The sequence below is a fragment of the Balaenoptera ricei genome, chromosome 20 (assembly GCF_028023285.1).
Source record: "Balaenoptera ricei isolate mBalRic1 chromosome 20, mBalRic1.hap2, whole genome shotgun sequence".
Classification (NCBI taxonomy): domain Eukaryota; kingdom Metazoa; phylum Chordata; class Mammalia; order Artiodactyla; family Balaenopteridae; genus Balaenoptera; species Balaenoptera ricei.
In genome coordinates, this window is record NC_082658.1 from 52,559,475 (window position 1) to 52,587,442 (window position 27,968).

The window sequence follows — 27,968 nt, forward strand, 5'->3', positions numbered from 1 at the left end:
CCAACGCGGTGGAAGCCCCCAGGCCCGGAACAGACAAGATTTGGTGCTAGAATATTCAAAGCGATTTTGAAACCAAGCGCCTCTTAGTAATAACAATACCAGCCGCGGTCATTTGCATAGCTCTCGGCAGTTGACAAAGGGTGTCCCCAGCAGTCGATTAGAATAATAAAGAAAGCAGATGGGAGAGGGAACGCCTGCAGGACCCCTCGGCAGGCCCGGGGACTTTTCCGGAACTCAGTCCGGGTGTGGCGTGGGGAAGAAGGGAGGGGGGAAGGGAAGAGAGGGGAGGTGGGGTGCATCCTCTCGGCCGACTTCCAGGAACTCCGGGGTTAGAGACCCGGAGCCCCAGGCTTGGGATGAGGATCTGGGCGGGACTCAGAGCCGGGCGATGCCCCAGTGGGCGTGAACGTGTGGGGGTGATCAGTTCCTGACACTTCCTGCTGGGCTGTGTCCCCTGTGTGTGCGCTCAGCCAGAGGCTAAGGTGACCGGGTCGGATTTCGATGGGAGGGGACTGGGAGCCCAGCCCGAGAGTGCGTCCGGGAAGGTGGGTCAGGGACGGCTGGAGGGGAGGGGCTGGAAACCCCTACAGGGGGTGGGGTGGGGGAGTGGAGGTGGAGGTGGGTGGACAGAGGTTGGGGAAAGTCTGGTCAAAACGAGACATGTAAATTAAACCTTATTTTCCCCTTGACTCACAGGACCCTTTTGGATCTCACCTGAAGTTCTCACCTGCAGTTGCCAGAGGCTGCTGGATACTTGAGTTTTGAGTTTTTCTTCTTTTTATATGCCACGTGCTGCTGGTGGGGTGAGGGTCGCGGTTGGAGTGGGTTTAGAGGTGAGGGGTGTGCTTTAGGCCACCTGGGGCTTAAGGAGTGCCAGGAACCTTAGGGAATCTTTCTGAAAAGCTAGAAAGAAGAAAAGCAGGGTAGAGAAGGGGAGGGGAGGGGAGGGAAGAGAAGGGAAGGTGGTCTCTGAAAACTAGGTTCACCTCTTGGCGGGTGTCACAACCAAGCCAAAGATCGGGAGAAGGAAGGATTTATTACTTGCAGCAAGTAAGGAAAACATGGGGGAATCTCTCCCAAAGCGGTGTCTCCAAGAACAGCAAAATTGGGGAAGTTTTAAGCTAAGAGTACATGTGTATTTATGAGGGCGCTAGAGCACAGGAGAATTCAGCATAGAATTGGGGCAAAGGGCGGCAGAGTCCAAGCCTTAGTTGATTGAAGTCAGGAGCGTCAACATAATCATTCCGTCCTCCACCTGGGTGGGGCATTAGCTCCTGCAGAATGCAAAGATACATTATTACCTATATCCCTTGAGGAACCAGGACCCTGCCCCGAGGCTGCACTACTGTTTCAGGGCAGCCTCCCTTGTTTCTGCATTCCCTCCCTTAAGATCATTAATTACTGAGAACTGTTCAAGGTCAAGCATTGTGTCCAGGCTTAGATTACAAAATGGCTTAGGCCAAAATGGATTCTCTTATGTCAAGAAAGCCATTCCTGGTTCTCTTTCTCCAGGGACCACACCCCCCTGCCCTGCCCCGCAACCTATCTGCTTACAAAGGGAGAAAGAAAGAAAAAAAGAAAGAGGGAAGGAGAGGAAGGAAGGAAGGAAGATATATGGGTGTGGATAAGGATAATCTCCCCCTCAGGTTTTGGTTTGATAACGTTATTTTTTTTCTTAGTTTTCTCCTCTAAGCAGCTGTGTCCAAAGTGTAGTCGTGTTAAGCTGACGAGAGGGTAGGAGAAGATACACTGATTTGACCCCCCCAAGTTAAAATTTTATTTCAAATCTGCTGCAAAGGGAGATACTTTGAAAAAATCTAGTGGAAAGATTCCCTCTGGGTAGAAACATTTGATATGAAAAAAAATTGTTAGATAATTGTCATCAAGCTGGACTTTAAAAACCTGGGTAAGCAACATTAGCCTGTTTGCCAGATGGAAGATGGTTGTGTGCATAGATCTAACTTCCAGAGAAGAAGGTCTTCTCAAGTATTTTTATCAAGAATGCTAGGGACTTCCCTGGCGGTCCAGTGGTTAAGGCTCCGTGCTTCCACTGTAGGGGGCACGGGTTCGATCCCTGGTGGGGAAGATACTAAGATCCTGTATGCCTCGCGGCTCGGCAAAAAAAAAACAACAAAAAACGAAGGATCCAGGAATTACATTGGGCAAAAAAGTTCTGCCCCAGATGGGTGTGGGACGACTGGCACAGTGAGGTCGTCCCTGGGCAACTGGGCTCCTCAACACGTACCCAAGGGAATGGGGTACGTAGGTCCATCACAAGACACGGGCAGCACACGCCACCAACCCTCCGGGGCACCCGCACCCCACCCCCGCCCTCACCGCCTCATGCTACACAGCACACTAGCCCAGCTGGGCCCCCTGGGCCCGAGTGGGGAGCCCTTTTGCTTTAGTTTCGGTTCCCAGCGACCCCTCCGCCCCACCTACCACACTCGCCCACCTGGAGCAGCGGTAGACAGGATGGCAGGAGAGAAGGCAGCCCTTTCAGTATCTGTGGGCATCTCCTGCATCTCGAAGCCTCAGGCCCGAGAGCTGCCACCTGGCCGAGCTCAGCGCTCTACCTTGTTTCTACAGCTTTCTTGCTGGTCAGATGGGCTTCTCTTCTTCCGGAGTCTTCAGGAACCTCCCCTATCCAGCCCACCTGTTGTGGCCTGGCCTCCTCGGAGCACCGTGAGGCCCAGGTGAGTGGGGTCAGCACTTGGGTGGCCCCTGAGGGGAGGAAGTGGGACTAGTGACGGGGCACCTTCTCTCAGGTAGCGCTGTCTGTGCATGGGATGAATGGCTGGCTTCAGGAGGTAGGCAGCTAGCGGTTCTTGGGAGTTTAAGCACAGGGGCCAGACACTTTCCAGAGATTCTGTGGAGAAAATCCAGCCACTGACAAAGCCTGTGGTGTCCTCTCCTGGGTCTCTACTCTGTCCTCACCTGGGTCTCTACTGTCCCACCTCCACGAGAGGTTGGAAACTTGTGAGGGCATTTCTGGAGTGCTACTAGCGGTTTGTGCCTTCTAGGGTTTTGGGACCAGGAATACTAAACTCATGCAGTGGGTTGGGAGTTGGTCCCATCAAAGGAGAATTATCTCTATTCAAATACCAATAGTGGAAATTCCCTGGTGCTCCAGTGGTTAGGATTCCAGGCTTTCACTGCTGAACGCTGGAGTTTGATCCCTGGTGGGGGAATAAGATCCTACAAGCTGTGAAGTGCAACCAAAACCAAAACCAAAACAAAAATCCTCACAAATACCAATAGAGACTCTGAGAAGCACTGGTAGGGTTGAACTGGGTGACTTCTGAGGGACTTTATTTATTTATTTATTTATTTATTTGGTTGCACCAGGTCTTAGTTGCGGCAGGTGGGCTCCTTAGTTGCAGCACGCAGGCTATTTAGTTGTGGCATGCGAACTGTTAGTTGTAGCATGCATGCAGGATCCAGTTCCCCGACCAGGGATTGAACCCAGGCCCCCTGCATTGGGAGCGCAGAGTCTTATCCACTGCGCCACCAGGGAAGTCCTCTGAGGGACTTTAGATGTGAGTGGCTGCCATTTTAACATCCATTGTAGGTGATATATGGAATACTGGCAAAATAACCCCCAAAGAAGAGAATTCAAGATCTAGGCACACATGGCATGTGTGTGTGTATGTCCAGGCACACATGGGGGTATTGTGCATGCACAGGCACACTTGAGTGTTCACAGTATGGACAAGCACACACGGGTTTGTACATGCACTGTAGGTACACACGCACACTCACACATGCACACAGGTTACAAACAATCCTCTGGGAAAACTCTGACCAGCCCAGTGATGGGTGTAGTGAGCTGGGCAGGGAGATGGGGGGAGAGAGGAGCAGGGAAGGGAGGAGAGGGGAGGGGAGTCCTGGGGGCAGTGTGGGTGGAGAGGCTGCATTTGGGGACCTCAGGTGACACAGCAGCCCCAGTTCCCTTTCTGGGAACTCAGCCTCTCCCTGGCTAGAATCAAGCCTCTCCCTGGAGCTCTGCCCACCAGCAAATTTGGAGCCAAGAAAATGCCGTTCAGTTTGAATGATGGAGTCAGCTGGTAGTTGGTTGGCACAGGTCCCTTGGGTTGATTTAGACACGTGTCCATCCCCTGCCTCCCACAAGCCTCTGCAGTGGGACCAAGGGTGCCTGCAGGCAGATGACTGAAGGCTCTTCCACTGGTCTTGAGCATCCCTTTCCTGAATCATTGGCTCTGCCACTTGTGCCCCACCCCCTCCTTGCCTGCCTCCCACTGACAGTCTGTGTCTGCCCTCCCCCCCTCCCCCCCCTCCCCCCCCCCCCCCCCCCCCGCTTCCTCCTGCTCGTTGTCCTCCTTGACCTTGATTCCCACTCACCTGAGGATTCAGCTGTGTCCCATCAACCTTCACCAGGCCCAGCCCATCCCCCTGGAACAGGTTTCTAGGTTTGTCTTGGGCCATATGTGAGACCCAGGCTGAATGAAGTTGCTGTGCCCATGAGGACAGAAGCAGGGAAGGGGTTCAGAACAGCTGAGGCAGAGAGAAGCCCCTTGTAGTTAATAGCTTAAGACACAATTGTGGGCGTAATTAACACATAGGTACTTTTTTTTTTTTTCTTTTTGGCTCCATGGCATGCAGGATCTTAGTTCCCTGACCAGAGATTGAACCCACGCCCCCTGCAGTGGAAGCCCAAAGTTTTAACTGCTGGACCACCCGGGAAATCCCCCACAGGTACTCTTTTTTTTTTTTTTTTAATTAATTAATTAATTTATTTATTTATTTATTTTTTGGCTGTGTTGGGTCTTCGTTTCTGTGCGAGGGCTTTCTCCAGTTGCGGCAAGCGGGGGCCACTCTTCATCGCGGTGCGCGGGCCTCTCACTGTCACGGCTTCTCCCGTTGCGGAGCACAGGCTCCAGACGCGCAGGCTCAGTAGTTGTGGCTCACGGGCCTAGTTGCTCCGCGGCATGTGGGATCTTCCCGGGCCAGGGCTCGAACCCGTGTCCCCTGCATTGGCAGGCGGATTCTCAACCACTGCGCCACCAGGGAAGCCCCCCCCACAGGTACTCTTAAAACATCACATTTAAAAAAATCACCGCTTACAGGTGCATGTTCCGGTTCAACTTCAGGAGCAGCCCCCAAACACGGGCACACACAGAGTTGTGCGTGCACTGAGGGTGCCCGTGAGCACTCACAGTGCATCCGTTGTCTCCAGCAGCTCGCTGGGCCAGTGCTCTCTTTCAGCTGTGTCTCTCTACTGCTCCCTGAAGGGCAGAGACTGCCAAGCCCAGCTGGAGAAGGAGAAGGGGGGGTGGGGTGTGAAGCATCTGCACCCCACTGGGAAGGCACAGCCTTCAGTAGCAGTTGGGCATACCTTTGGGCATAGTTTTCCAGGAGGGAGTAGGTAGGGTGGTGGGCTGGAGCTGGCTCTTCTGGGCTTGCAGGCGCTGTGTATTTAGTGATGTTGCAAGTCTGGCCACGATGGGAGTATTTGTACCATGGCAACTGACAAATGCTACAAGTCCCCCTCCCCATTCAGTGGGTTAAACATTTCCCCAGAACTCAACTGGAACAGGAACAGAATTGCCTTGCTTGCCAGATTCCTGTGAAAGCTCTCAGCCTGACCTATTGTGCCTGTCATGGGCAGGAGAAATGGGGGGGGGGGGGGGAGTGTGGGGAACAGACATTTCTATACCTGGGGGGGCTGAGTTAAGTGGGACAGGGGCCTCACCCTCTGACCGCGATGCACCTAGGCCCCCAACAGTTGTGACTGTTCCTTTTGCCTGGAAACCCTTTCCTCTTTCTCTATCACAATCTGACCTTCAAGGCGCAGCTGGATCCTGCCCGTTCTGGGAGGGTTCCTGGATGCTCTGCAGGTAGTGGGGATGGGATCTGGAGCCCAGCCAGGGCCCTGACTCTGCCACTTACTAGCTGTGTGGCTTTGGGTGGCTTAACTGTGCAGAACGTTGATCCCTTCGTCTATAAAATAGGAGTAATGGTGGGGGAGATAAATTAGGAGTTTGGAGTTAACATATATACACTACTACATATAAAATAGGTAAACAACAAGGACCTACTGTATGGCATAGGGAAGTATACTCGATATCTTGTAATAACTTATAATGGAAAAGAATCTGAAAAAGGATATATATATATACACACATATATATGTATAACTGAAAAAGTGTTGCTGTATACTTGATAAAATCACAACGCTGTAAATTAACTCTACTTCAATTAAAAAAAAAACTTTCAGGAATTCCCTGGCGGTCCAGTGGTTAGGACTCGCACTTTCACCGCAGAGGATGTGGGTTCAGACCCTGGCCAGGGAACTAAGATCCTGCAAGCCGCATGGTGCTGAAAAAAAAAAAGGAGTCATGATATTTATGCCAACACAGTGTGAGCATTGACCAAGGCCACCTGTGGGACACACATGGCACAGGGTTGGCAGAAAACTAACATTTGATAAATGGCAGCTCCTTTTCCCTCCTGCCGTCCAGCCCATGGCAGATTGCAGACACCTCTGTTTAGCCTGAGTCACGATAACTGTAAATGCTCCAACTTGGCCAGATTGGCTGTCAGATTGGATTATAAAAAGAATCCAGATTCATGCTGTTTACAAGAGAAAACATCTAAAACAAGGATATGGAAGGTTGAAAATAAATAGAAAATACTAACCAAAAGAAAGCTGGTGTATCTCTACAAATATCAAACAAACTATTATTTAAGACAAAAAATATTTATGAGGAAAAACAAGAATATCTACATTATGATTACAGGAACAACCTGCTAAGATGAAAAATTCTCAAGTTGTATTACCTAATAATATATCCTTAAAACATATAAAGCAAATATCAAGAATGTGAAAAAAAAACCCATGGGAGAATGGGAAAATAGTTTTGCAAATCATGTAGCTGATGAAGGATTTGTATCTAGAAAATATAAAGAACTCTTACAACTTAACAATAAAAAGACAGGGAATTTGCTGGTGGTGGTCCAGTGGTTAGGACTCCACGCTTTCACCGCCCTGGCCCAGGTTCCATCCCTGGTCGAGGAACTAAGATCCCACAAGCCATGTGGCCAAAAACCAAACAAACAAACAAAACAAACAATAAAGAGAAAAATAACCCAATATAAAAATTGGCAAAGGATTTGGATAGAGGTTTCTCTGAAGAAGATATGCAAATGACTAATAACTACGTAAAGATGTGCAACATCATTAATCATGAAGGAAGTGCCAATCAAAACTTCAGTAAGTAAGATACTACTTCACACCCACTAGGATGGCTAGAATCAAAAAGGCAGACAACAGGGCTTCCCTGGTGGCGCAGTGGTTGGGAATCCGCCTGCCAGTGCAGGGGACACGGGTTCGTGCTCCGGTCCGGGAGGATCCCACATGCCGCGGAGCAACTAGGCCCGTGAGCCACAACTGCTGAGCCTGCGCGTCTGGAGCCTGTGCTCCGCAACAAGAGAGGCCGCGACGGTGAGAGGCCCGTGCACCGTGATGAGGAGTGGCCCCCGCTCGCCGCAACTGGAGAGAGCCCTCGCACAGAAGCGAAGACCCAGCACAGCCAGAAATTAATTAATTAATTAATTAATTTTAAAAAATTATTAAAAAAAAAAAAAAAAAGGCAGACAACAAATGTTTGCAAGGATGTGGGGAAATTGGAACCCTCACATGTTGCTGGTGGGAATGTAGAATGGTGTAGCTACTGTGGAAAACAGTCTGGCAGTTCCTCAAGCTGTTAAAAATGGAGCTGCCATTTGATCCAGCAATTCCACTTCTAGGTATATACCCAATACATTGAAAACATAGGTTCACACAAAAACTTGTATGTGAATTCTCATAGCAGCATTACTCATAATAGCCAAAAGGTGGAAACAACCCCAATGTCCATCAATTGATGAATGCATAAACAAATCATAGTGGATCCCTACAATGGAATATTATTCAGCCGTAAAAAGGAATGAAGTAGTGATCCACGTGATGACATGGATGAACCTTGAAAACACTATGCTCAGTGAACAAAGCCAGACACAAAAGGCCAATGTATGATTCCATGCGTATGAAATGTCCAGAATAGGCAAATCCATAGACACAGAAAGTAGACTGGTGGTTGCCAAGGCTGAGGTAGGGGGTAGAAGGGAGAAGTTGGGGAAAAATGGGGAGTGACTGTTCATGGGTACAGGGTTTCTTTTTGTGCTGATGAAGTGTTTTATTACTATAATTATTATTTTTATTTTTATATTTCGGCTGTGCTGCACAGCTTGCGGGATCTCAGTTCCCCAACCAGGGATTGAACCTGGGCCACAGCAGTGAAAGCCCAGAATCCTAACCACTAGACCACTAGGGAACTCCCTGAGGAAATGTTTTAAAGTTGATCATGGTGATGGTGCATGACTCTGAAAAGACTAAAAACCATTGAACTGTACAATTTTTTTTTTTTTAATTTTTATTTATTTATGGCTGTGTTGGGTCTTCGTTTCTGTGCGAGGGCTTTCTCCAGTTGTGGCAAGCAGGGGCCACTCTTCATCACGGTGCACGGGCCTCTCACTATCGTGGCCTCTCTTCTTGCAGAGCACAGGCTCCAGACGCGCAGGCTCAGTAGTTGTGGCTCACGGGTATAGTTGCTCCGCGGCCTGTGGGATCCTCCCAGACCAGGGATCGAACCCGTGTCCCCTGCATTAGCAAGCAGATTCTCAACCACTGCGCCACCAGAGAAGCCCCAGAACTGTACAATTTTAATGGGTGAATGTGTGGTATGTGAATTATATATCAATAAAGCTGATTAGATAGATAGATATGTAAATTCACCTTTGCTTTATTCTCCCCCCCCCTTACCCCCCCACCCTTTGGTTGTGACTTTAGTTGAAGTGTGTGGGTTTTGTGTTTTTTTAACAACTTTATTGGAGTACAGTTGCTTTACAGTGGTGTGTCAGTTTCTGCTTTATAACAAAATGAATCAGCTATACATATACATATATCCCCATATCTCCTCCTTCTTGCATCTCCCTCCCACCCTCTGTATCCCACCCCTCTAGGTGGTCACAAAGCACAGAGCTGATCTCCCTGTGCTATGCGGCTGCTTCCCACTAGCTGTCTATTTTACATTTGGTAGTATATATAAGTCCATGCCACTCTCTCACTTCGTCCCAGCTTACCCTTCCCCCTCCCTGTGTCCTCAAGTCCATTCTCTATGTCGTCTGCATCTTTATTCCTGTCCTGCCCCTAGGTTCTTCAGAACCATTTTTTTTTTTTTTTTTGGATTCCATATATATATGTTAGCATACAGTATTTATTTTTCTCTTTCTGACTTACTTCATTCTGTATGACAGTCTCTAGGTCCATCCACCTCACTACAAATAACTCAATTTTGTCTCTTTTTATGGCTGAGTAATTTTCCATTATATATATGTGCCACATCTTCTTGATCCATTCATCTGTCGATGGACACTTAGGTTGCTTCCATGTCCTGGCTATTGTAAATAGAGCTGCAATGAACATTGTGGTACATGACTCTTTTTGAATTATGGTTTTCTCAGGGTATATGCCCAGTAGTGGGATTGCTGAGTCGTATGGTAGTTGTATTTTTAGTTTTTTAAGGAACCTCCATACTGTTCTCCATAGTGGCTGTGTCAATTTACATTCCCACCAACAGTGCAAGAGGGTTCCCTTTTCTCAGCTCCTCCCCTCTTGTCCATGGGTGTTTGACAAGGAGCGGGAGGCTGTGTTCCCAAGTCTTTCATCGGTCCTGGGTCTGAATATACCCCTGAAAGGATGCCCCCCTTCTCTTTGGGGGCTGGATTGAATCAGGATGAGGATGAGTGTTCTGGCAAGAGGCATAACCCCTCTCACGTTAACCATTTTGACCACTTGGATGTGTGCAGAAAAATTCATTCTCACTGAAGATCTGGGGTCTTTTTTGGTGGGGGGGGGGGCCCATGCCACGCAGCATGTGGGGATCCTAGTTCCCCGACCAGGGACCGAACCCATGCCCCCTGCAGCGGAAGCACAGAGTCCTAACCACTGGACCACAGAGAAGTCCCAAGACTCAGGGACTTGAAGAGCCACCCCGAAGCCCCAGGCATTTCCTCTTGTCTCTGGCTGCCTCTATCCTTCCTCTCCCAGAACCCAAACTGATCTCTCCCTGGACTCAACACTCATAGCAGTGAGTTGAGCCTATTCTGTGTGTGTGTTTTATCGGAAGGAAGAAAGTGCAGACCTTGCATAGATCAGTGCCTCTTCCTGAGGCTCTTCTGTTTCATAGATGCCTGGGACCCCAAGCGGCTCCTTACAGGGTTTCCTCTAAACCAGGGGTCTGCAGACTCTGACCTGTTAGCAAAACTGGTTGGTGGCCTGTGTTTGTTGAACCCTGAGCTACTAATGGTCTTAACATTTGTTGGTTTAGAAAAATACATTTTCCCTCCTCCTCCAAGATCTCCCCAACTCACACAAGAGGAATTCTGTGGAACATGATTGTTTCTGCCTCATCGCAGGCATGGTGATAATGAAGTCACCCTGTCACAGGAGATTTCCTGTTGAATGTGTGGGCACCCTGAGCGCACCCTGGGAAAGACATGTCCCTGTCCCAAGAGAAGGGCCCCTGAGAGCAGAAGAGGGAGGAAAAGGGTACCTTCTTCCCCTTTTCCATCTTCCTTTCCTCCCACCCCAATTCTGTTACAGAGGAAGGATTTGAACTAGAACGTGGACAATGAGTCTACACCCAATGGACAGATGGGAAGACTGAGGCCCCAGCCCCAGGGCCTTTGCCTGGCTGGCTGAGTCACTGGAGGCCCCTGCCTCTAGTAGGCATGTGCTGACTCCAGGTGTTCTTGGAGCCCCTCATAGTGGTGAGCTGACCGTTTAGCCCTCCTATCCAGCCTTGGAACTACCCTGCCATGGAACTGACTCTTAGCAAAGAAGCTATCTTTAGCAACACCTGGTGGTCACTGACCAGCATAACTCTGATTTGCCTTAAAGGCTGATTGATTCTCAGTAGCAAAGAGCTTATCCAGTCACATAACTTTATTTCATGGAGAGAGTTCAGAGAATAGCACTGACCTACCAGAAGTCACACAGCAATTCACTCCCTTCTTTATTAAAATGTGAATGAGCCCAGCCCGAGTGCCAGGTACTAGTGACAGCAGCAGCTGCTAAGACCGACAGTGGGAAAGAAAGAAAACAAACAAGAAAACTATCAGGGACTTCCCTGGTGGTCCAATGGTTAATACTTCGCCTTCCAATGCAGTGGGTGTGGGTTCAGTCCCAGGTTGAGGAGCTAAGATCTCACATGCCTTGAGGCCAAAAAACCAAAACATAAAACAGAAGCAATATTGTAACAAATTCAATAAAGGCTTTAAAAAAATAGTCCACATCAAAAAAAAAAAAAAAAATCTGGGGAAGCTGGGACGAAGTGAGAGAGTAGCACTGACATATATACACGACCAAATGTAAAATGGATGGCTAGTGGGAAGCAGCCGCATAGCACAGGGAGATCAGCTCGGTGCTTTGTGACCACCTAGAGGGGTGGGATAAGGAGGGTAGGAGAGAGGCTCAAGAGGGAGGGTATATGGGGATATATGTATACATATAGCTGATTCACTTTGTTGTATAGCAGAAACTAACACAACATTGTAAAGAAATTATACTCCAATAAAGGTATTTTTAAAAAATTAAAAAAAAACAAAACAAAACTAGCAGACAGTGATAGGAGCCATGCAGAGCATTAAACTATGAAGCTGGGACAGAGAGTGACTGGGTGACTTTGTTTTTTTTAATTGAAGTATAGTTGATTTACCATGTTGTGTTAATTACTGCTGTATAGCAAAGTGATTCAGTTATACATATATACATTCTTTTTCAAAAAATATTTATTATTTAGGCTGCAATGGGTCTTAGTTGTGGCACGTGGGGTCTTTTAGTTGAGGCACGTGAACTCTTAGTTGTGGTATGCATGCGGGATCTAATTCCCGATCGAACCTGGGCCCCCTGCATTGGGGGCTCAGAGTCTTACCCCCTGGACAACCAGGGAAGTCTCTATACATTCTTTCTTCAATATTCTTTTCCATTCTGGTTTATCATGGGATATTGAATACAGTTCTCTGTGCTATACAGTAGGACCTTGTTGTTGATCCGTTCTATATATAAAAGCTTCCATCTGCTAACCCCAACCTCCCAATCCATCCCTCTCCCAACCCCCTCCCCCTTGGCAACCACCAGTCTGTTCTCTTTGTCCGTGATTCTGTTTCTGTTTCATAGATAGGTTCATTTGTGTCTTATTTTATTTATTTTTTGAGGCTGTTGTGAGCAGAATTGTCTTCTCAATATCATTTGGTTATTCTTTTTTTAAATTCTTAAAAAATAATTTTAAAAATGAGATATAGTTGATGTATCATTTCATTTTGGGTTGTTCATTGCAAGTGTATAGAAATACAATTGGACTTTTGGGTATTGTAAACTTGCTGAACTCATTTATTAGTTCTAAAGGTCCTTTAGTGGATTCCTTAGGGTTTTCCATATAAAAGATCATATCATCTGTGACTAGAGATAGTTTTAATTCTTCCTTTCCAATCTGGGTACCTTTTATTTCTTTTTCTTGACTAATTGCCCTGACTACAACCTCCAGTAAAATGTTAAGTAGAAGTGGTGAGAGCAGACATTCTGGTCTTATTCCTGATCTTAGGGGAAAAACATCCAGTCTTTTACCATTAAGTATGTTAGTTGTGGATTTTTCATAGATGCCCTTTTTCAGAATGAGGAAGTTCCATTTTATTCTTAGTTTGAGTGTTTTTAATCAGGAAAGGGTGTGGGATTTGTTAAATGCCTTTTTTTTTTGCATCCGTTGAGATCATATGATTTTTGTTTATTGATGTGATATATTACATTAATTGATTTTTCAGATATTAAACCAACCTTGCATCCCTACGATAAATCCTGCTTGGTCATGGTGTGTAATTCTTTTTTTTTTTTTTTTTTTAATTTTATTTATTTCTGGCTGTGTTGTGTCTTCGTTGCTGCGCACGGGCTTTCTCTAGTTGCAGCGAGTGGGGGCTACTCTTTGTTGCGGTGCGTGGGCTTCTCATTGTGGTGGCTTCTCTCATTGCAGAGTATGGGCTCTAGGCACGCAGGCTTCAGTAGTTGTGGCATGTGGCCTCAGTAGTTGTGGCTCACGGGCTCTAGAGTGCAGGCTCAGTAGTTGTGGCACACGGGCTTAGTTGCTCTGCGGCACGTGGAATCTTCCCAGAACAGGGACTGAACCTGTGTCCCCTGCATTGGCGGGCAGATTCTTAACCACTGCGCCACCAGGGAAGTCCCATGTATAATTCTTATAATTAAAAATATTATTATTGTTTTAAGCCATAAAATTTGGGCGTAATTTGCTAAGCAGCAACAGATAATTAGTTCAAGCTGCTTGGTGTGGGGACCATGGGCTCCTTTCCCCCTTAGTTGCCAGGGGAATGTGGCCAAGAGTGAGGCAGTTACCTGCTGCAGTGTCTGTTCTCTTGGGCAGCTATGAAGGCCTCATCTCTCCAGTGGCTTGGTGGTGGGGTAGCCTCACGTGGAGCCAGGAGCCAGGGACTCCTTTTCTCTTTGGTGGTGTGAGTTTTACAGCTGGACACAGGACACCTAGAGGCAGAGCTGGAACTAGAACCTGAGCTTCAAGTCCCTGGGTCTCCAAATTCTTTCACTGAGAGTCATGACTCAGCTTGTCCTCCTGTCGCTTTCAGTTATGCTTGAATACATGAGGAAGACAGGCGTTGTCTTTTTGCATGAGGGTCTAGGTTGGCCCCTGGAAAATAAATTGCCCTAAATAACAAGAGAGTCAGGGCCTCCAGCTTAACTTTTTATTTTTATTTTTGGCTGCGCCATGTGGCAGGTGGGATCTTAGTTCTCTGACCAGGGATTGAACCCGTGCCCGCTGCAGTGCAAGCGCAGAGTCCTAACCACTGGACCTCCAGGGAAGTCCCTGGTGCCGTGTACAGCTCAGGCCACCACTTAGGTTGTGCTCCACTCCTCAGATCCTGGTCCACACCAAGAGGGAAGGGAGCTGTGAACACTAGTGCAGGGATTGCTTCCCCAGGTCTGCCGGAAGCCCCACAGAGAGGTGTCCTTGTGTGCAGAGAGCTCCTAGGTGCTCTATACTTGAGAGAACATTCTGTGCACAAGCACGCCACCCTCTGCATGATCCCCAAAGAAGTGTGTTGGGTCATGTTTTCAAAAGGGGACAGTTCTAGCTATTTGCTAGTAAAGGCTGGAGCGACAGAAATACCTCTGCTGAGGGGCTTCCCTGGTGGCTCAGTGGTTAAGAATCCACCTGCCAACGCAGGGGACATGGGTTAGAGCCCTGGTCTGGGAAGATCCCACGTGCCGCAGAGCAACTAAGCCCATGCACCACAACTACTGAGGCTGCGCTCTAGAGCCTGCGAGCCACAACTACTGAGCCCATGTGCCACAACTACTGAAGGCCGCATGCCTAGAGCCCGTACTCTGCAACACGAGAAGCCACCGCAATGAGAAGCCCGCGCACCGCAACGAAGAGTAGCCCCCGCTTGCCACAACTAGAGAAAGCCAGTGCGCAGCCAAAAATAAGAATAAATAGGGGCTTCCCTGGTGGCGCAGTGGTTGGGAGTCTGCCTGCCAATGCAGGGGACACGGGTTCGAGCCCTGGTCTGGGAAGATCCCACATGCCACGGAGCAACTAGGCCCGTGAGCCACAATTACTGAGCCTGCGCTGCACAACAAGAGAGGCCGCGATAGTGAGAGGCCCGCGCACCGCAATGAAGAGTGGCCCCTGCTTGCCGCAACTAGAGAAAGCCCTTGCACAGAAACAAAGACCCAACACAGCCAAAAATAAATAAATAAGTAAATAAATAATTAAAAAAAAAAAAAGAATAAATAAATAAATAAATAAAATTTTTTTTTTAAAAAAGAAAGACATACCTCTGCTGAAAATAATTAGTCCCATGCTGGTGCAGCTGGTCGCCTGAGAAGCATGTTTCATTCACTCATTTAGAACATCCATTCTGTCTTGCTGCTCTGGTCAAGGCCTGGGCCAGACTCTGGAGGAGGCAGAAAGAGTGCCTTTCCTTTGAGGGGCTTACTGACTCATGGGAAAGAGAGAAAATCCCAATAACGAGCAGTAAGTTTCAGGATAAAGATAAGTACTCAGCCAAGCCTGCAGGCTTCCTGGAGGAGGTGACCTCTGAGTGGAGTTTGGAAACACCAGTAGGAGGTGGCATCATGAGCCCAATGGGTGGATATTGAAAGCTCAGGGAACACTGAGAGCCGGGGAAGGGGGAAGTTTAGAGAATTCCCTTCCTTTTTTTCATCTGTCTCTGCCCACTTCCTCTTTCCCTCTCCTTTTCTTCCTTTCCTTCTCTTTTCCCATCTTCCCTTTAGTTGGGCAGCCTCCCTCGGCCTCACCCTGCCCCCAATGCAGCCCCACTGCTCACCAGGGCTAGGTCCCTATTAACTGCTACTCCTTGTATTCAGAGCTTCCAAGGGAAAGGAGGAATTTTCAAAATTGCTACCAAATCAAGAGAGCCCAGGGAATTCCCTGGAGGTCCAGTGGTTAGGACTCGGCTCTTTCACTGCTGGGGCCCGGCTTTGATCCCTGATCAGGGAACTAAGATCCTGCAAGCCTCGTGGTTTGGCCAAAAAAGAAAAAAAAAAAAACAACAACAGGAGAGCCCAGGTGAAGAGGGGAAGTGGGCTTCTGCAGGCACAAAATCCTGACCTTTCTGGTGTAGCTGCGCCCATGCAGCGCCAGCAGCCCTGATCCCGCCTTAGCCACAGGTATAGCACATGGTCGGTCATGTTTATCTTGTTTTGTTTTGTAGCATTATTTTTTGGTGTGATCATAAAAACTATACAGGCCACTACTTTTTCTTTTTTAATATTATGTAAGTGAGATACTGCAGAAAATTTGGTATATACAAATGAGACAGTAAGGTAGTACAGGGAATTCCCTGGCGTTCCAGGGGTTAGGACTCGGTGCTTTCACTATTGGGGCCTGGGTTCAATCCCTGGTTGGGGAACTAAGATCCTGTAAGCGCAGGCAAAAAAAAAAAAAAAAGACAGTATAGCAAAAAGGAGAGGAGCACAGAGTTCAGAACCAGGTGGGGCAGTTATTTAGCCTCTTTGGGGCTGTTTCTGATTCTAAAAAATAAGTATAATTATCATACCCAATTCACAGGTAGTTGGCAGGGTCCAGCACATGGTGAGTACTATTTAATATTTGCTATTATTACTATTGGCAAGTAAAGAAAAAAGAAAAGAAAAGAAAGGAAAAAAAGTACCTATGATTCTAGGAGCCTGAGATAAGTACTGTTAACTCTTTGGGATATATGCTGCTATACTTTTGCCCTGGGTATATGCTTTATAAAAATGGTCGGTTCCATAATGTGGGATACAATATGATCACAGCTCTTATTTTCCCAGTTAATCACTCACGCCTGCATGTGTCTCATTAGCAAGAAATCCAGGATCTTGAGACCACCCTGAATTATCCATGAACTTTGGGGGTTTATACTATGCCTGGAATAGTTCATGACTGCTGTTGCTTCTTATGGCCACATGGTGTCACTATTGGAGCCTGATCCCAAGCAGTCCATAGGACTTGCTGGTGAAGGATGCTGTTGTGTCCTTTTGAAAACGGGCTAAACTCAGCTAGGGGCTCGCAGGCTTGAGATCCCAAGCCTGTGGCTCTCAGTGTGTAGCAGCTCTCTTTCCTGTACACTTGCCCATAGTTAGTGTGCCCGCTAGCTTCAGGAGCCCCAGGTTAGGACAGTATTTCCTTTTTTCCTTGGGAACCCACACCAGGGGCTTGTTTAAACCCTCCAAATATAAAGGGTCACATGACACCCCCTTATCCTGGGAGTGTGGTCACTCCCTCTTGTAGGGCACCGAAGTGGTTAGCTTTCTGTGAAAGACGTTGTTTGCTCACCCAACGGCTACTTTCCTTCCTCTTCTTTACTAACGGAGGCAGCCTCCCATGGGGCCCACCTTCCCAGCTTCTCTTGCAGCTGGGTCACGGACATTGGCTCAGACCTGGCTGGAGGGTCTTGAGGGGATGCTGGCTGGGGGATTTCTGGGGAAGATTTTCCTCTCTGATAAATACACATGAACATATTTCAGGAGAAATCTTCCTTATTGGGACTTCCCTGGCGGTCCAGTGGTTAAGACTTCACCTTCCAATGTAGGAGGTGTGGGTTTGATCCCTGGTCAGGGAGCTAAGATCCCACATGCCTCTCGGCCAAAAAAACCAAAACATAAGCAGTATTGTAACAAATTCAGTGAAGACTTCAAAAATGGTCCACATAAAAAAAATCTTAAAAAAAAGAAAAAAAAAGAAAAGAAATCTTCCTTCTTGTATGTAAGAGGGCAAACCTGCAGATGAAGGCTGAGGTAGCCAGCCTTCAAGAAGATCTCCAGGTAGCTTTGCCTCCTGGTATTCATGCCCTTGTGTAGTCCTCTCCTGCAGTGCATCAGGGCTGGCCTATGTGACCGATTAGAATACAGCAGAATGCAGACTTAGAGGGCTAGATTGTGAAAGGTATTGAAGTTTCTGCCCTGGTCCCTGTTGGATTGCTCCCTCTGGAGGAAGCAAGCCACCACACTGTAAGGACACATACCCCACTGTGAGGACACTCAGATCTGCAGAGAGGAGCCAACAGCCAGCGCCGACTTGCCAGCCATGTGGGTGAACCATGGGGGTCCTTGGAAGTGGACCCTCCAGCTCCAGTCAAGCCTTCAGATGAGCACAGCCCCAGGTGACATCTCACTGCACCCACATGAGAGACTGAGCCAGAACCCCCAGTAAGCTGCTCCTGAATTCCTGACCCACTGAAGCCATGAGGGATAATAAATATTGTTGCTTAAAGCCATACATTGGGGGGGGGGGTTGTTATACAGCAATAGATAAGTACTCAAAGGCCAACACTATAAAGATTTCAGAGAGGAAAGATGGAAAACACTGGCGTCTTCGATGACATCATGGTGCCACTGAGTTCTCCCATCCAAGTACTAACCAGGCCCGACCCTGCTTAGCTTCCGAGATCAGATGAGATCGGGTGCGTTCAGGGTGGTATGGCCATAGACCATGGTGCCACTGAGCTAACCAACCCTGAAACCTCCTACTTCCCATCCCTTCAAGTGAGAGACATACACACAAACTGCAAAACCGAGTGGACCTTCTAGGGCCATCCAATCCCTCCACCACCATGGTTACCAACATTCAGATAGGGTAGTTGAGGCGCAGAGAGTGAAAGCCTCTTGTTTGCCCCTTGTAGTGTTGGACCCCAGGCTTCCTACATGGTCATCCATGACTCTGTGTTGCCCCCCGCCGGCCTCCTGCTCCTGGGACGTGATGTTCTTCTGCTTTATTCCTAAAATGCCTCTGGGGCAAAGCCTCTTCATACAGAGCCCCTCTAGAGGTCAAATCCTGGATCCCTGGTAGGAACCCATCTTTGGAAGCCGAGGAGTCCAGGGCAGTCGGTCGTATTCTGATGCTGTGCTCCTGGCCAACACCCAGTCTCCTGGATTTGACCAATCCTGGGGGTTCTGACTCCTTGAGCTGCTCCCTTGCTCTGAAAGCCAAGGCAGGGTGGCGTTCTGGGCTGGCATAGTGAGGGCTGGACCTGGAAAGGGGTGACCATGACCAGTGTATCTGGGGCAGCTGCCTCTGGACGGGGGGCAGCTGTGTCTCAGTGTTCACTAGCCGCAGTGCTCTTGTGTAGTTTGCATGAGCGTGAGTGTGCGTGTGTGCTTGCAGGCTTGGGTTCTCACTCATGTACTCATACTTGAGGGTGTAGCTCTGCCTGTCACTCCTCGGCCCTGAGGGCAGGGCTGAGACCAAAGTCTCATCTGTGTGTGCCGGGGAAAACCCTATTTTATTTAACACTGACATAGCATTTCCTCAACACCAGGCAAAGTTCTAGGCACATTTCAGACTCATTTAAGCCACAACAACCCTATGAGGTATGTACTATCGTTATCCCCATTTTATAAATTTATTTATTTATTTATTTTTGGCTGCGTTGGGTCTTCGTTGCTGCACGCCGGCTTTCTCTAATTGTGGTGAGAGGGGGCTACTCTTCGTTGCGGTGCACAGGCTTCTCATTGCTGTGGCTTCTCTTGTTGCAGAGCACGGGCTCTAGGGCACGCAGGCTCAGTAGTTGTGGCGCACGGGCTTAGTTGCTCCGCGGCATGTGGGATCTTCCCGGACCAGGGCTGAAACCCGTGTCCCCTGCGTTGGCAGGTGGATTCTTAACCACTGCGCCACCAGGGAAGTCCCATCCCCATTTTATAGATGGGATAATAGAGGCACAGAGAGGTTGATTGGCCTAAGATCAAAGAGTCAGTGAGTAGTGAGTCTGGCTCTGGGTTAGGATCTTAGCCATGATGCCAGCCTGCCTGCGTGTGCTCAGGCTGGAAGGCCTGATTTTGAACTTCCCTATGTTTCACAAAGACCATCCACATGGGGTTTGTGGTTGGACTGCATGGCAGAGGCCAAGGACCAATCACTACCATCATCATCAACACCATCATCATCATGACAATAATAATTGTCACTGAATGCTTCCTATGTGCCAGGCTCTATGCTGGCAATGTTACGCGTACTTATCTCAGTTCATCCTCACAGTTAACCCCTCCAGCACATATTCTTCTCTCTGTATCACACATGAGAACATTGAGGCTCAGAGAGACTGGGGACTTGCCCAAGGTACACAACTAGGAAGAAGCAAAATCGGAATTTGAATCCAGGCTCGTCAGATGGCAAAGCTCGTTTCCTTGCCATGTCACCAGACTGGTTTTTTGTTTGTTTGCTTTAACTTAAAAAAAAAATTGAGGTGAAATTCACATAACATAAAATTTTAAACGTTTTAAAGCGTGCAATTCAGTGGCATTTGTTACATTCACTATATTGTGCAACCATCACCTCTATCAAGTCCCCGAAACATTTTCATCACCCCAAAGGAGAGAGACCCTGTACCTATGAAGCATTCCCTCCTCTCAGCCCCTGGCAACTACTAATCTGCTTTCTATTTCTATAGACTTAACTATTTGGGGTATTTCATGTAAATGGAATCATATAATGTGTGACTTTTTGTGTCTGGCTTCTCTCACTTAGTGTGTTTTTGAAGTTTAGCCACGTTGTACATGGGTCAGGACCTCATTCCATTTTATGGCTGATTAATATTCCACTGCAGGTATACACCACATTTTGTTTACTGATTTATCAGTTGATGGACATTTGTTTCCACCTTTTGGCAAGTGTGAATAGCACTGCTATGAACATTCATGTGAAAGTGTTTCTTTGAGCCCCTATTTTCAGTTCTTTTGGGCATATGCTTAGGAGTAGAATTGCTGGGTCATGTGGCATTCTATGATTCACCTTTTTTTTTTTTTTTTAATTGGAGTATAGTTGCTTTACACTGCCGTGTAGGTTTCTGCTGTACAGCAAAGTGAATCAGCTATACATATAAATATAGCCCCTCTTATTTGTATTTCCTTCCCATGTAGGTCAGCACAGAGCACTGAGTAGAGTTCCCTGGGCTATACAGTAGGGTCTCATTAGTTATCTGTTTTATACATAGTATCAATAGTGTATATGGGTCAATCCCAATCTCCCAATTCATCCCACCCCTCACCTTTCCCCTTTGGTATCCGTATGTTTGTTCTCTATGTCTGTGTCTCTATTTCTGCTTTGCAAATAAGATCATCTATACCATTTTTCTAGATTCCACATATATGTGTTAGCATATGATATTTGTTTTTCTCTTTCTGACTTCACTCTGTATGACAGTCTCTAGATCCATCCATGTCTCTGCAAATGACACAATTTTGTTCCTTTTTATGGCTGAGTAATATTCCATTGTATATATATATACCACATCTTCTTTATCTATTCCTCTGTCGATGGACATTTAGGTTGATTCCATGTCCTGGATATTGTAAATAGTGCTGCAATGAACATTCGGGTGCATACATCTTTTTGAATTATGGTTTTCTTTGGGTATATGCCCAGGAGTGGGATTGCTGGGTCATATGGTAGTTCTACTTTTAGTTTTTTAAGGAACCTCTATACTGTTCTCCATAGTGGCTGTATTAGTTTACATTCCCACCAAAAGTGTAAGAGGGTACCCTTTTCTCCACACCCTCTCTAGCATTTATTGTTTGTAGATTTAAAAAAATTTTTATTTATTTATTTTATTTTTGGCTGCGTTGGGTCTTCGTTGCTGCGCGCGGGCTTTCTCTAGTTGCAGTGAGCTGGGGCTGCTCTTCGTTGTGGTGCACAGCCTTCTCATTGCGGTGGCTTCTCTTGTTGCGGAGCACGGGTTCTAGGCTCGTGGGCTTCAGTAGTTGTGGCATACGGGCTCAGTAGTTGTGGCTCACAGGCTTAGTTGCTCCGCGGCATGTGGGATCTTCCCGGACCAGGGCTCAAACCCGTGCCCCTGCACTGGCAGATGGATTCTTAACTACTGTGCCACCAGGGAAGCCCCATTGCCCATTTTTAATTGAGTTGTTTGTCATTTTGTGGTTTATCTTTTTATTTAGAAATAATTTTCAGCTTACAGAAAAATTACAATATAGTACAAAGAAACCCAAGCAATCTTTACCCAAATTCATCTATTATTAACATTTTGCCCCATTTGCTTTCTTGCTATATCTTTTTTTTTTTTTCTGAACCACTCGAATGTAAGTTGCTTACAGGATGACCCTTTACCCCTAAATGCTTCAGTGCAAGGATTTCACTTACGTAACCGTAGTACAGTCATCAACTTCAGTAAATTCAACACTGATCTATTTCTTCCTAATCTATCGTCTACATTCCAATTTTATCAATTGATCCAATAATATGCATTTCATCCTCCAGTTTAGGACCCAGTCCAGGATCCCATGTTGCATTTAATTATCATATCTCTTTCATCTCCTTTAATGTGAAACAATCCCTCAGTCTTTCTTAGTCTTTTGTGACCTTGACATTTTGAATAATACAGTTCCTTTAAATAAAATAGTCTTCTATACTCTTACCATCTGATCTAGCAATTGTGCTTCTTGGTATTTACCCAAAGGAGTTAAAAACTTATGGCCACACAAAAACTTGCACGTGGATGTTTTTTATCAGCTTTATTTATAATTGCCAAAACTTGCAAGCATCCAAGATGCCCTTCAGGAGGTGAATGGATAAACCACGGTCCATCCAGACAATGGAATATTATGCAGCACTAAGAAGAAATGAGAACCTGCCAAAGGGGCAGCCGGTGGCAGCCGGCTCGCCTGCATCAGCGCGGGTCCTGGGGCTCCAAGTCCCTGCCCTGGGCTGGTAGGACCTGCTCCCTTCCCTGGCCTCAAGGCGCTCCTCAGAATCTGAAAAGGAAGCAGTTGGGGGCATGGTGTCCGTGAGCTGGGGCGCACACCAGGGACATCTTTCGTCCCCAGGTCCCTCCCCGAGCTTGAGGTCAGAACAGAGATGAGAGTCTAGAGGAGAAAGGAAACTCGCCCTTTGGGCTGATGCCCACGCCGGGAAAGCTCTGGCTGACTCTTCGCGGCACAAGCATCTCTGTCTTCATTTTACAGATGAGCAGGCTTGAAGCTTAGAGGAACCCATTCATTTCTTTTTTTTTTTTTTTTAAGTTTCAACTTTTTTCTATTCAACCAAAACTCACTGAAATCCCACATCTGACTATTTCAAGACAAAGAAAAATATAAAACCTCAACCAATCCTAAAGAACAGCCCACATTTTTCTGGCAATACACTTTTGAATGACTTTACATGAAAACAAAGTTGTATCGCTTTTGCTCAGAAAGTTGAGACCACAGTAGATAGCAATTCTATTAAGCTGGAAAGTTTGAGAGATTTTTACAGAATGACATTTCCTGACTTCGCTTAACACTAGGAGCAATTCAAATGGTAGAAACGCACATACACACACACTTGTAACTAAAAATTGCAGTTTATATAAAATGACATTTAAAAATTCAATTAGAAAAATAAATAAATAAATAAATAAAAATAAAAAATAAAAATTCAATTAGAATTGCAGTGTCCTTGAATCACCTTTTTAATCAGTGAAACGTAGTATCCTGTGGTGGACATCCTATCAAATACTTGCAACCTATAGCAATTAATTTCTCAGGTTTCTTTGTATTGAAATTTATAAGATTAGCAAAAGGGTCCAGTTACTGTCACCATTATGAAAAAGATGCATGGAAGAGAATGAAATAAATGCTCTGCTTATCCATGTTAGTATCCCAATGACATTTTAACTCTTAATCCCTAATCTTGTAAATGTAGCCATCAGACTACAGAATACTAACGTGTTAATCAACAAAACTGCTAATTAGGTTTCTTTCAGGGTGAGTAGCAACACATAAAACTTGCTCAAAACAACTCAGGAAGCATATTTAAGAATATACAGGTTAATTATGTTTGTCATAAGTACTTCAGTTTTTCTAAAAGATCTCAGACAATAATCTCTAGATGTAGTGTATTTCTTCAAAGTCATATATATCAAGACTTGACTGAAGAGTTTGGATTTTGTTTAAAAAGCCTTTATTCATTTTTGATCAGGGAAAGGACAATCTCAATGTCAACTTGTCACCTAATCATAAATTTGAATTTACAGGATTCACTGCCCTAAAGACACTGCACCTGACTTTGACAACATAACTTAAGATGAAAATCTCCTTTCTGTTCCCTAAGGTTGCATGTTGAAAGAATCAAACAATCCCTTGCAATAGCCAGCACTGGTACTTGGCCTAGGTGTAAGGTCAAATAGCAAAACAGGAGCAAAACGCCAAAAGCATTGTAACTTGATAGCCCAGGAAGTACAAACATCATCGGAACAAAGAAAGTTGCAGGCACCAAATAAAACAAGGCAGGTTCATTAGCATAAAAAAATTTACACTTGGTTGAAGGTGAGGTCAATTTTCCACATGTGAACATGTATGCCAATCCTAATGGCTAACATGGAACCACAGAAACAAAAACAAAAACCTTAAATTCAATAACTACACTGAATGTAAAATTCAAAACTTGAATTTACCCAGGACATCCTCCAAAATCTAGAGCTAAAGCTGTTTTTTTTTTTTTTAATGCACCAGAAGATCTGTTGTAATGACATGACTTGGTCACACTTAGATTTGCATTTACATAAGATTTAAGGGATACCTTTCCCCACTATTCCTTTTACGTTTGAACATGGATATGCTTAACTCTTCAGCTCATGCACTAACTGCACTAAAAATGATGAAACTTACTACCATGATTTTTTCTGAGAACTCACACCACGTAACAGTTAACACCCAATACAGCTTCCTAAAAATGCCCCAACAGAAAACATTTTGTTCGGTTTGGCGCTTGCTGTGACATAATACCAACAGAATAGTATACAATTAATTTACTCATCCACTACGTCGAATATTTTAATCTAACTTTTGTTCAAACTTTAGTAACTTCATACCTATTTGCCAAAATCCTTGTGTTAAATGTAACTACATCTGATATTCTTAAACTGTGGCTCCTATAACACAGTTCAAGTGTTTTTTCCCCTGGGTATATTCAGACAGTTTAATCAAGAAAACAAAGTTATGGTATTATGATTAGCCAAAGCTCTTTTCTAGCAGACCACTGAATACAGCAAGTCATAACAAATGCCTTTCCAGAGACAAGAACAAAGCAAAATATTTTCTATTCATAAAAGGAGCTACCAGCATGCTTTGTGCCATTAAAAAGTTACTTTTCCAAATATAACCAGAAGACTTACGGTCTACTAGAAAGCTTCCACTCATCACAACACTATAACTACGCCACAGAAACTTTCATGACAAAGTCTCCAGATACACAGAGAGAAAACAACATGACTTAAAGGTATGTGGAAGCCTCAGTTAACAGGGAAATGAAGCCTTAGAACATAGAATACATCTAACAAAAAGAGAACAGAGTAGACACTGTAGCTGGCTATTCGTAAAGGACCAGTTTCTCCCTATGGATCAATACTCCCTACAAAATAAACTGTGCCTTAATAATTGCTTATTTAAAATTACACTTTTACAGAGCTATTTTGTACCTGACGCAGAAAAACAATCACAGAAGGAAGCATTTATTTGAGGTTTAACATGAAATCATACAAATAAAATTTGTATAAACACACATCCACGTCGAGTCATAACACAGATAGCAAAAGACAAAGTAAAAACAAAAACTAATTGGCAGCTATATACAGTTGGACACAGTTGTGTCTTGTACACTAGAAAGTCTTTTACAAAATAATCATCTTAGATCAACAGAAGACCAATCTTCAATGTCGTCCTGCAAGATGGGTTACTTTAGCAATCTCTTCCTGTTTTCTCCAACGTCCCCTTTTAGTATGGCTGGTAATTATTTTGGTGATTGCCACCCCCTCGAGATGCCTTGCCGTAAGTGCTCTGTTGGCCACTGTAGTCTGTATATCCCTGTCCATATCCATAGTTCCCATAGTTATACCCAGTATAATCATAGCTGCCATAGCCACTATAGTTTTGATCACCACCATAGGCACTGTTGTAATTTCCATATCCTTGATCATAATAGTTATTAAATCCTTGGTTCCAGTTTTGGCCCTGACCTCGGCCACGACCCCTAGTACCACCTCGTCCACCAGCTACAGCACCTCTTCCTCCTTTTTGTTGTTGCTGTTGCTGCCTATATACCTCTTTGGGTTGTGCAACTTTGATTTCACACTTCCCAGAACCAATTTGATGATATCTGCTTTCTAACAATTTCTTTACTGGCTCTTCGTCTGTATATGTAATAAAACAAAATCCTCTTCTTTCATTTGTTTTTGTATCCATGGGAAGTTCAATATTTTCAATCTCTCCAAAGGCTCCAAAATATTCTTTAATTTGTTCTTCTGAAGTATCTGGGCTCAATCCACCCACAAAAACCTTTTTAGGGGGTTCCTTCCCTTTTAAAGCTTTGGATCTTTTAGGGTCTATCAATTTGCCATCCAGCTTGTGTGCTTTCATTTCCAAAACCTTATCAACACTAGCAGGATCTTTGAAAAGCACAAATCCAAATCCTCTTGATCTTCCAGTGACTGGATCTGTTTTAATTGTGCAGTCTACAACTTCCCCAAATCGAGACAAATATTCAGTCAGATCTTTCTTGCTTGTATCCCAGCTCAAGCCTCCAATAAACATTTTACCGTCATCCTGCTGATTCTTGCTCGCGTTGATCTTGGATCCCTCTGCGAATTCCTCTATGTTGCTGTACTCGTTCATGCCTTCCATAGCGGCTGAGTTGTTGGCCGGAAGGCGCTGGCGCGCAATCCGTGTCGCGGAAGCAGCGGCGGCAGAACGTTGTATGGAGCTGGATTTAAAATGGCGGCGGAAGAACCCATTCATTTCTTTTTTTTTTTAATTATAAATTTATTTATTTTATTTATTTATTTTTGGCTGCATTGGGTCTTCATTGCTGTGCGCGGGCTTTCTCTAGTTGTGGCGAGCGGGGGCTACTCTTTGTTGCAGTGCGCGGGCTTCTCATTGCGGTGGCTTCTCTTGTTGCGGAGCACGGGCTGTAGGCACGCGGGCTTCAGTAGTTGTGGCACGTGGGCTCAGTAGTTGTGGCTCACGGGCTCTAGAGCGCAGGCTCAGTAGCTGTGGCACACGGGCTTAGTTGCTCCGCGGCATGTGGGATCTTCCCAGACCAGGGCTCGAACCCGTGTCCCCTGCATTGGCAGGCGGATTCTCAACCACTGCGCCACCAAGGAAGCCCCCCATTCATTTCTTAATCCAGCAGTTAATTGAAGCACCTACTTTGTGCCAGGCCCTGGGTTAGGCTCTGGAGAGACAACCACGAACAAGACACACGCTCACGAAGGAAGACACAAAACATAAGGGAGTGGTGCCCAGCTGAACTTGAGCCCGTAGAGGTCCGCACAGGGGTGCCCAGGAGCCCTGGGACCACGCCAGCTCTGCCACACATGTATCAGTACAGAGTGGCGGGCTGCCTCCCTGGACCTCTGTTTTTCCATGAGGAAGTAGAGAACATCTGCTCCCTTCCCCTAACTTTCTGGAAAGAAGGCCAGGGAGGAAGAGCCCTCTCTCCCCCAAGGTCTTGGTTCTTTTGGACAGGTCCACTTGCCAGAAGACCAAGGGGGCTTATTTCTGGCGAAGCAGGGATAGGCCTCAGGGCACGGAGCCCTAGTGACCTCACTGCCAGAGCAGGTGCAGGGGGAGGAGGGGGATGGGATAGTTTCTAACTCAGGGCACAACCTTTAGACACAGGGCGTCCTCCTCTCTCAAACACTGAGTGGCTGGAGAGCCAGGGGCTAGAGATCTCTCCCTACATGGTCTTTATGAAGCAGTGCTGGAGAGCTGGGGCTGGACTAAGAGCTGCTGGCAGATAGATCTGGGCTCCCGTTCTGATTCCAGTGGGTACTAGCCGTGGCTGTGGGCAGTTCACTTAAGCCCCTCTGAGTCTCAGTTTCATCCCAGAAATGGAGGAAATGACAGTATTTACCGTATAGAGGTGTTGGGAGATCAAATGAGATAATGCATTTAAAATGCTGTACAGTGGTTAAGAATCCGCCTGCCAATGCAGGGGACACGGTTCGAGCCCTGGTCCGGGAAGATCCCACATGCCGCAGAGCAACCAAGCCCGTGCACCACAACTACTGAGCCCGCGCGCCGCAACTACTGAAGCCCCTGCACCTAGAGCCCGTGCTCTGCAACAAGAGAAGCCACCACAATGAGAAGCCCGCACGCCGCAACGAAGAGTAGCCCCCGCTCGTCACAGCAAGAGAAAGCCGCGCGCAGCAATGAAGACCCAGTGCAGCCAGAAATAAATAAATTAAATAAATAAATTTTTTAAAAAAGAAGAAGAAGAAGAAATGAGCTCTCAAGCCGTGAAACAACATGGAGGAAACTTCAATGCAAATGACTAAGAGAAAGAAGCCAATCTGAAAGGGCTACATACTGTAAGACTCCAACTATATGACAT

At 46.2% G+C, this 27,968-nt stretch overlaps 1 protein-coding gene, 1 long non-coding RNA gene and 1 pseudogene across 2 annotated transcripts; 1 reads left to right on the top strand and 2 right to left on the bottom strand.

The window, feature by feature from the left end:
• Positions 1-480: 480 nt before the first annotated feature.
• LOC132354982 (uncharacterized) lies at positions 481-27,656 on the top strand. The gene is made up of 5 exons (XR_009499484.1): positions 481-545; positions 697-833; positions 2,590-2,696; positions 4,624-4,716; positions 27,570-27,656. It is a non-coding gene; the product is annotated as an uncharacterized LOC132354982 (long non-coding RNA).
• On the bottom strand, positions 17,965-18,082 carry LOC132356291 (5S ribosomal RNA; annotated as a pseudogene).
• On the bottom strand, positions 25,074-26,353 carry LOC132354840 (heterogeneous nuclear ribonucleoprotein D-like). The gene has a single exon (XM_059906922.1). The coding sequence runs from the start codon at positions 26,255-26,257 to the stop codon at positions 25,352-25,354; it is 906 nt and encodes a 301-aa protein (XP_059762905.1). The 5' UTR covers positions 26,258-26,353; the 3' UTR covers positions 25,074-25,351.
• Positions 27,657-27,968: the final 312 nt, after the last annotated feature.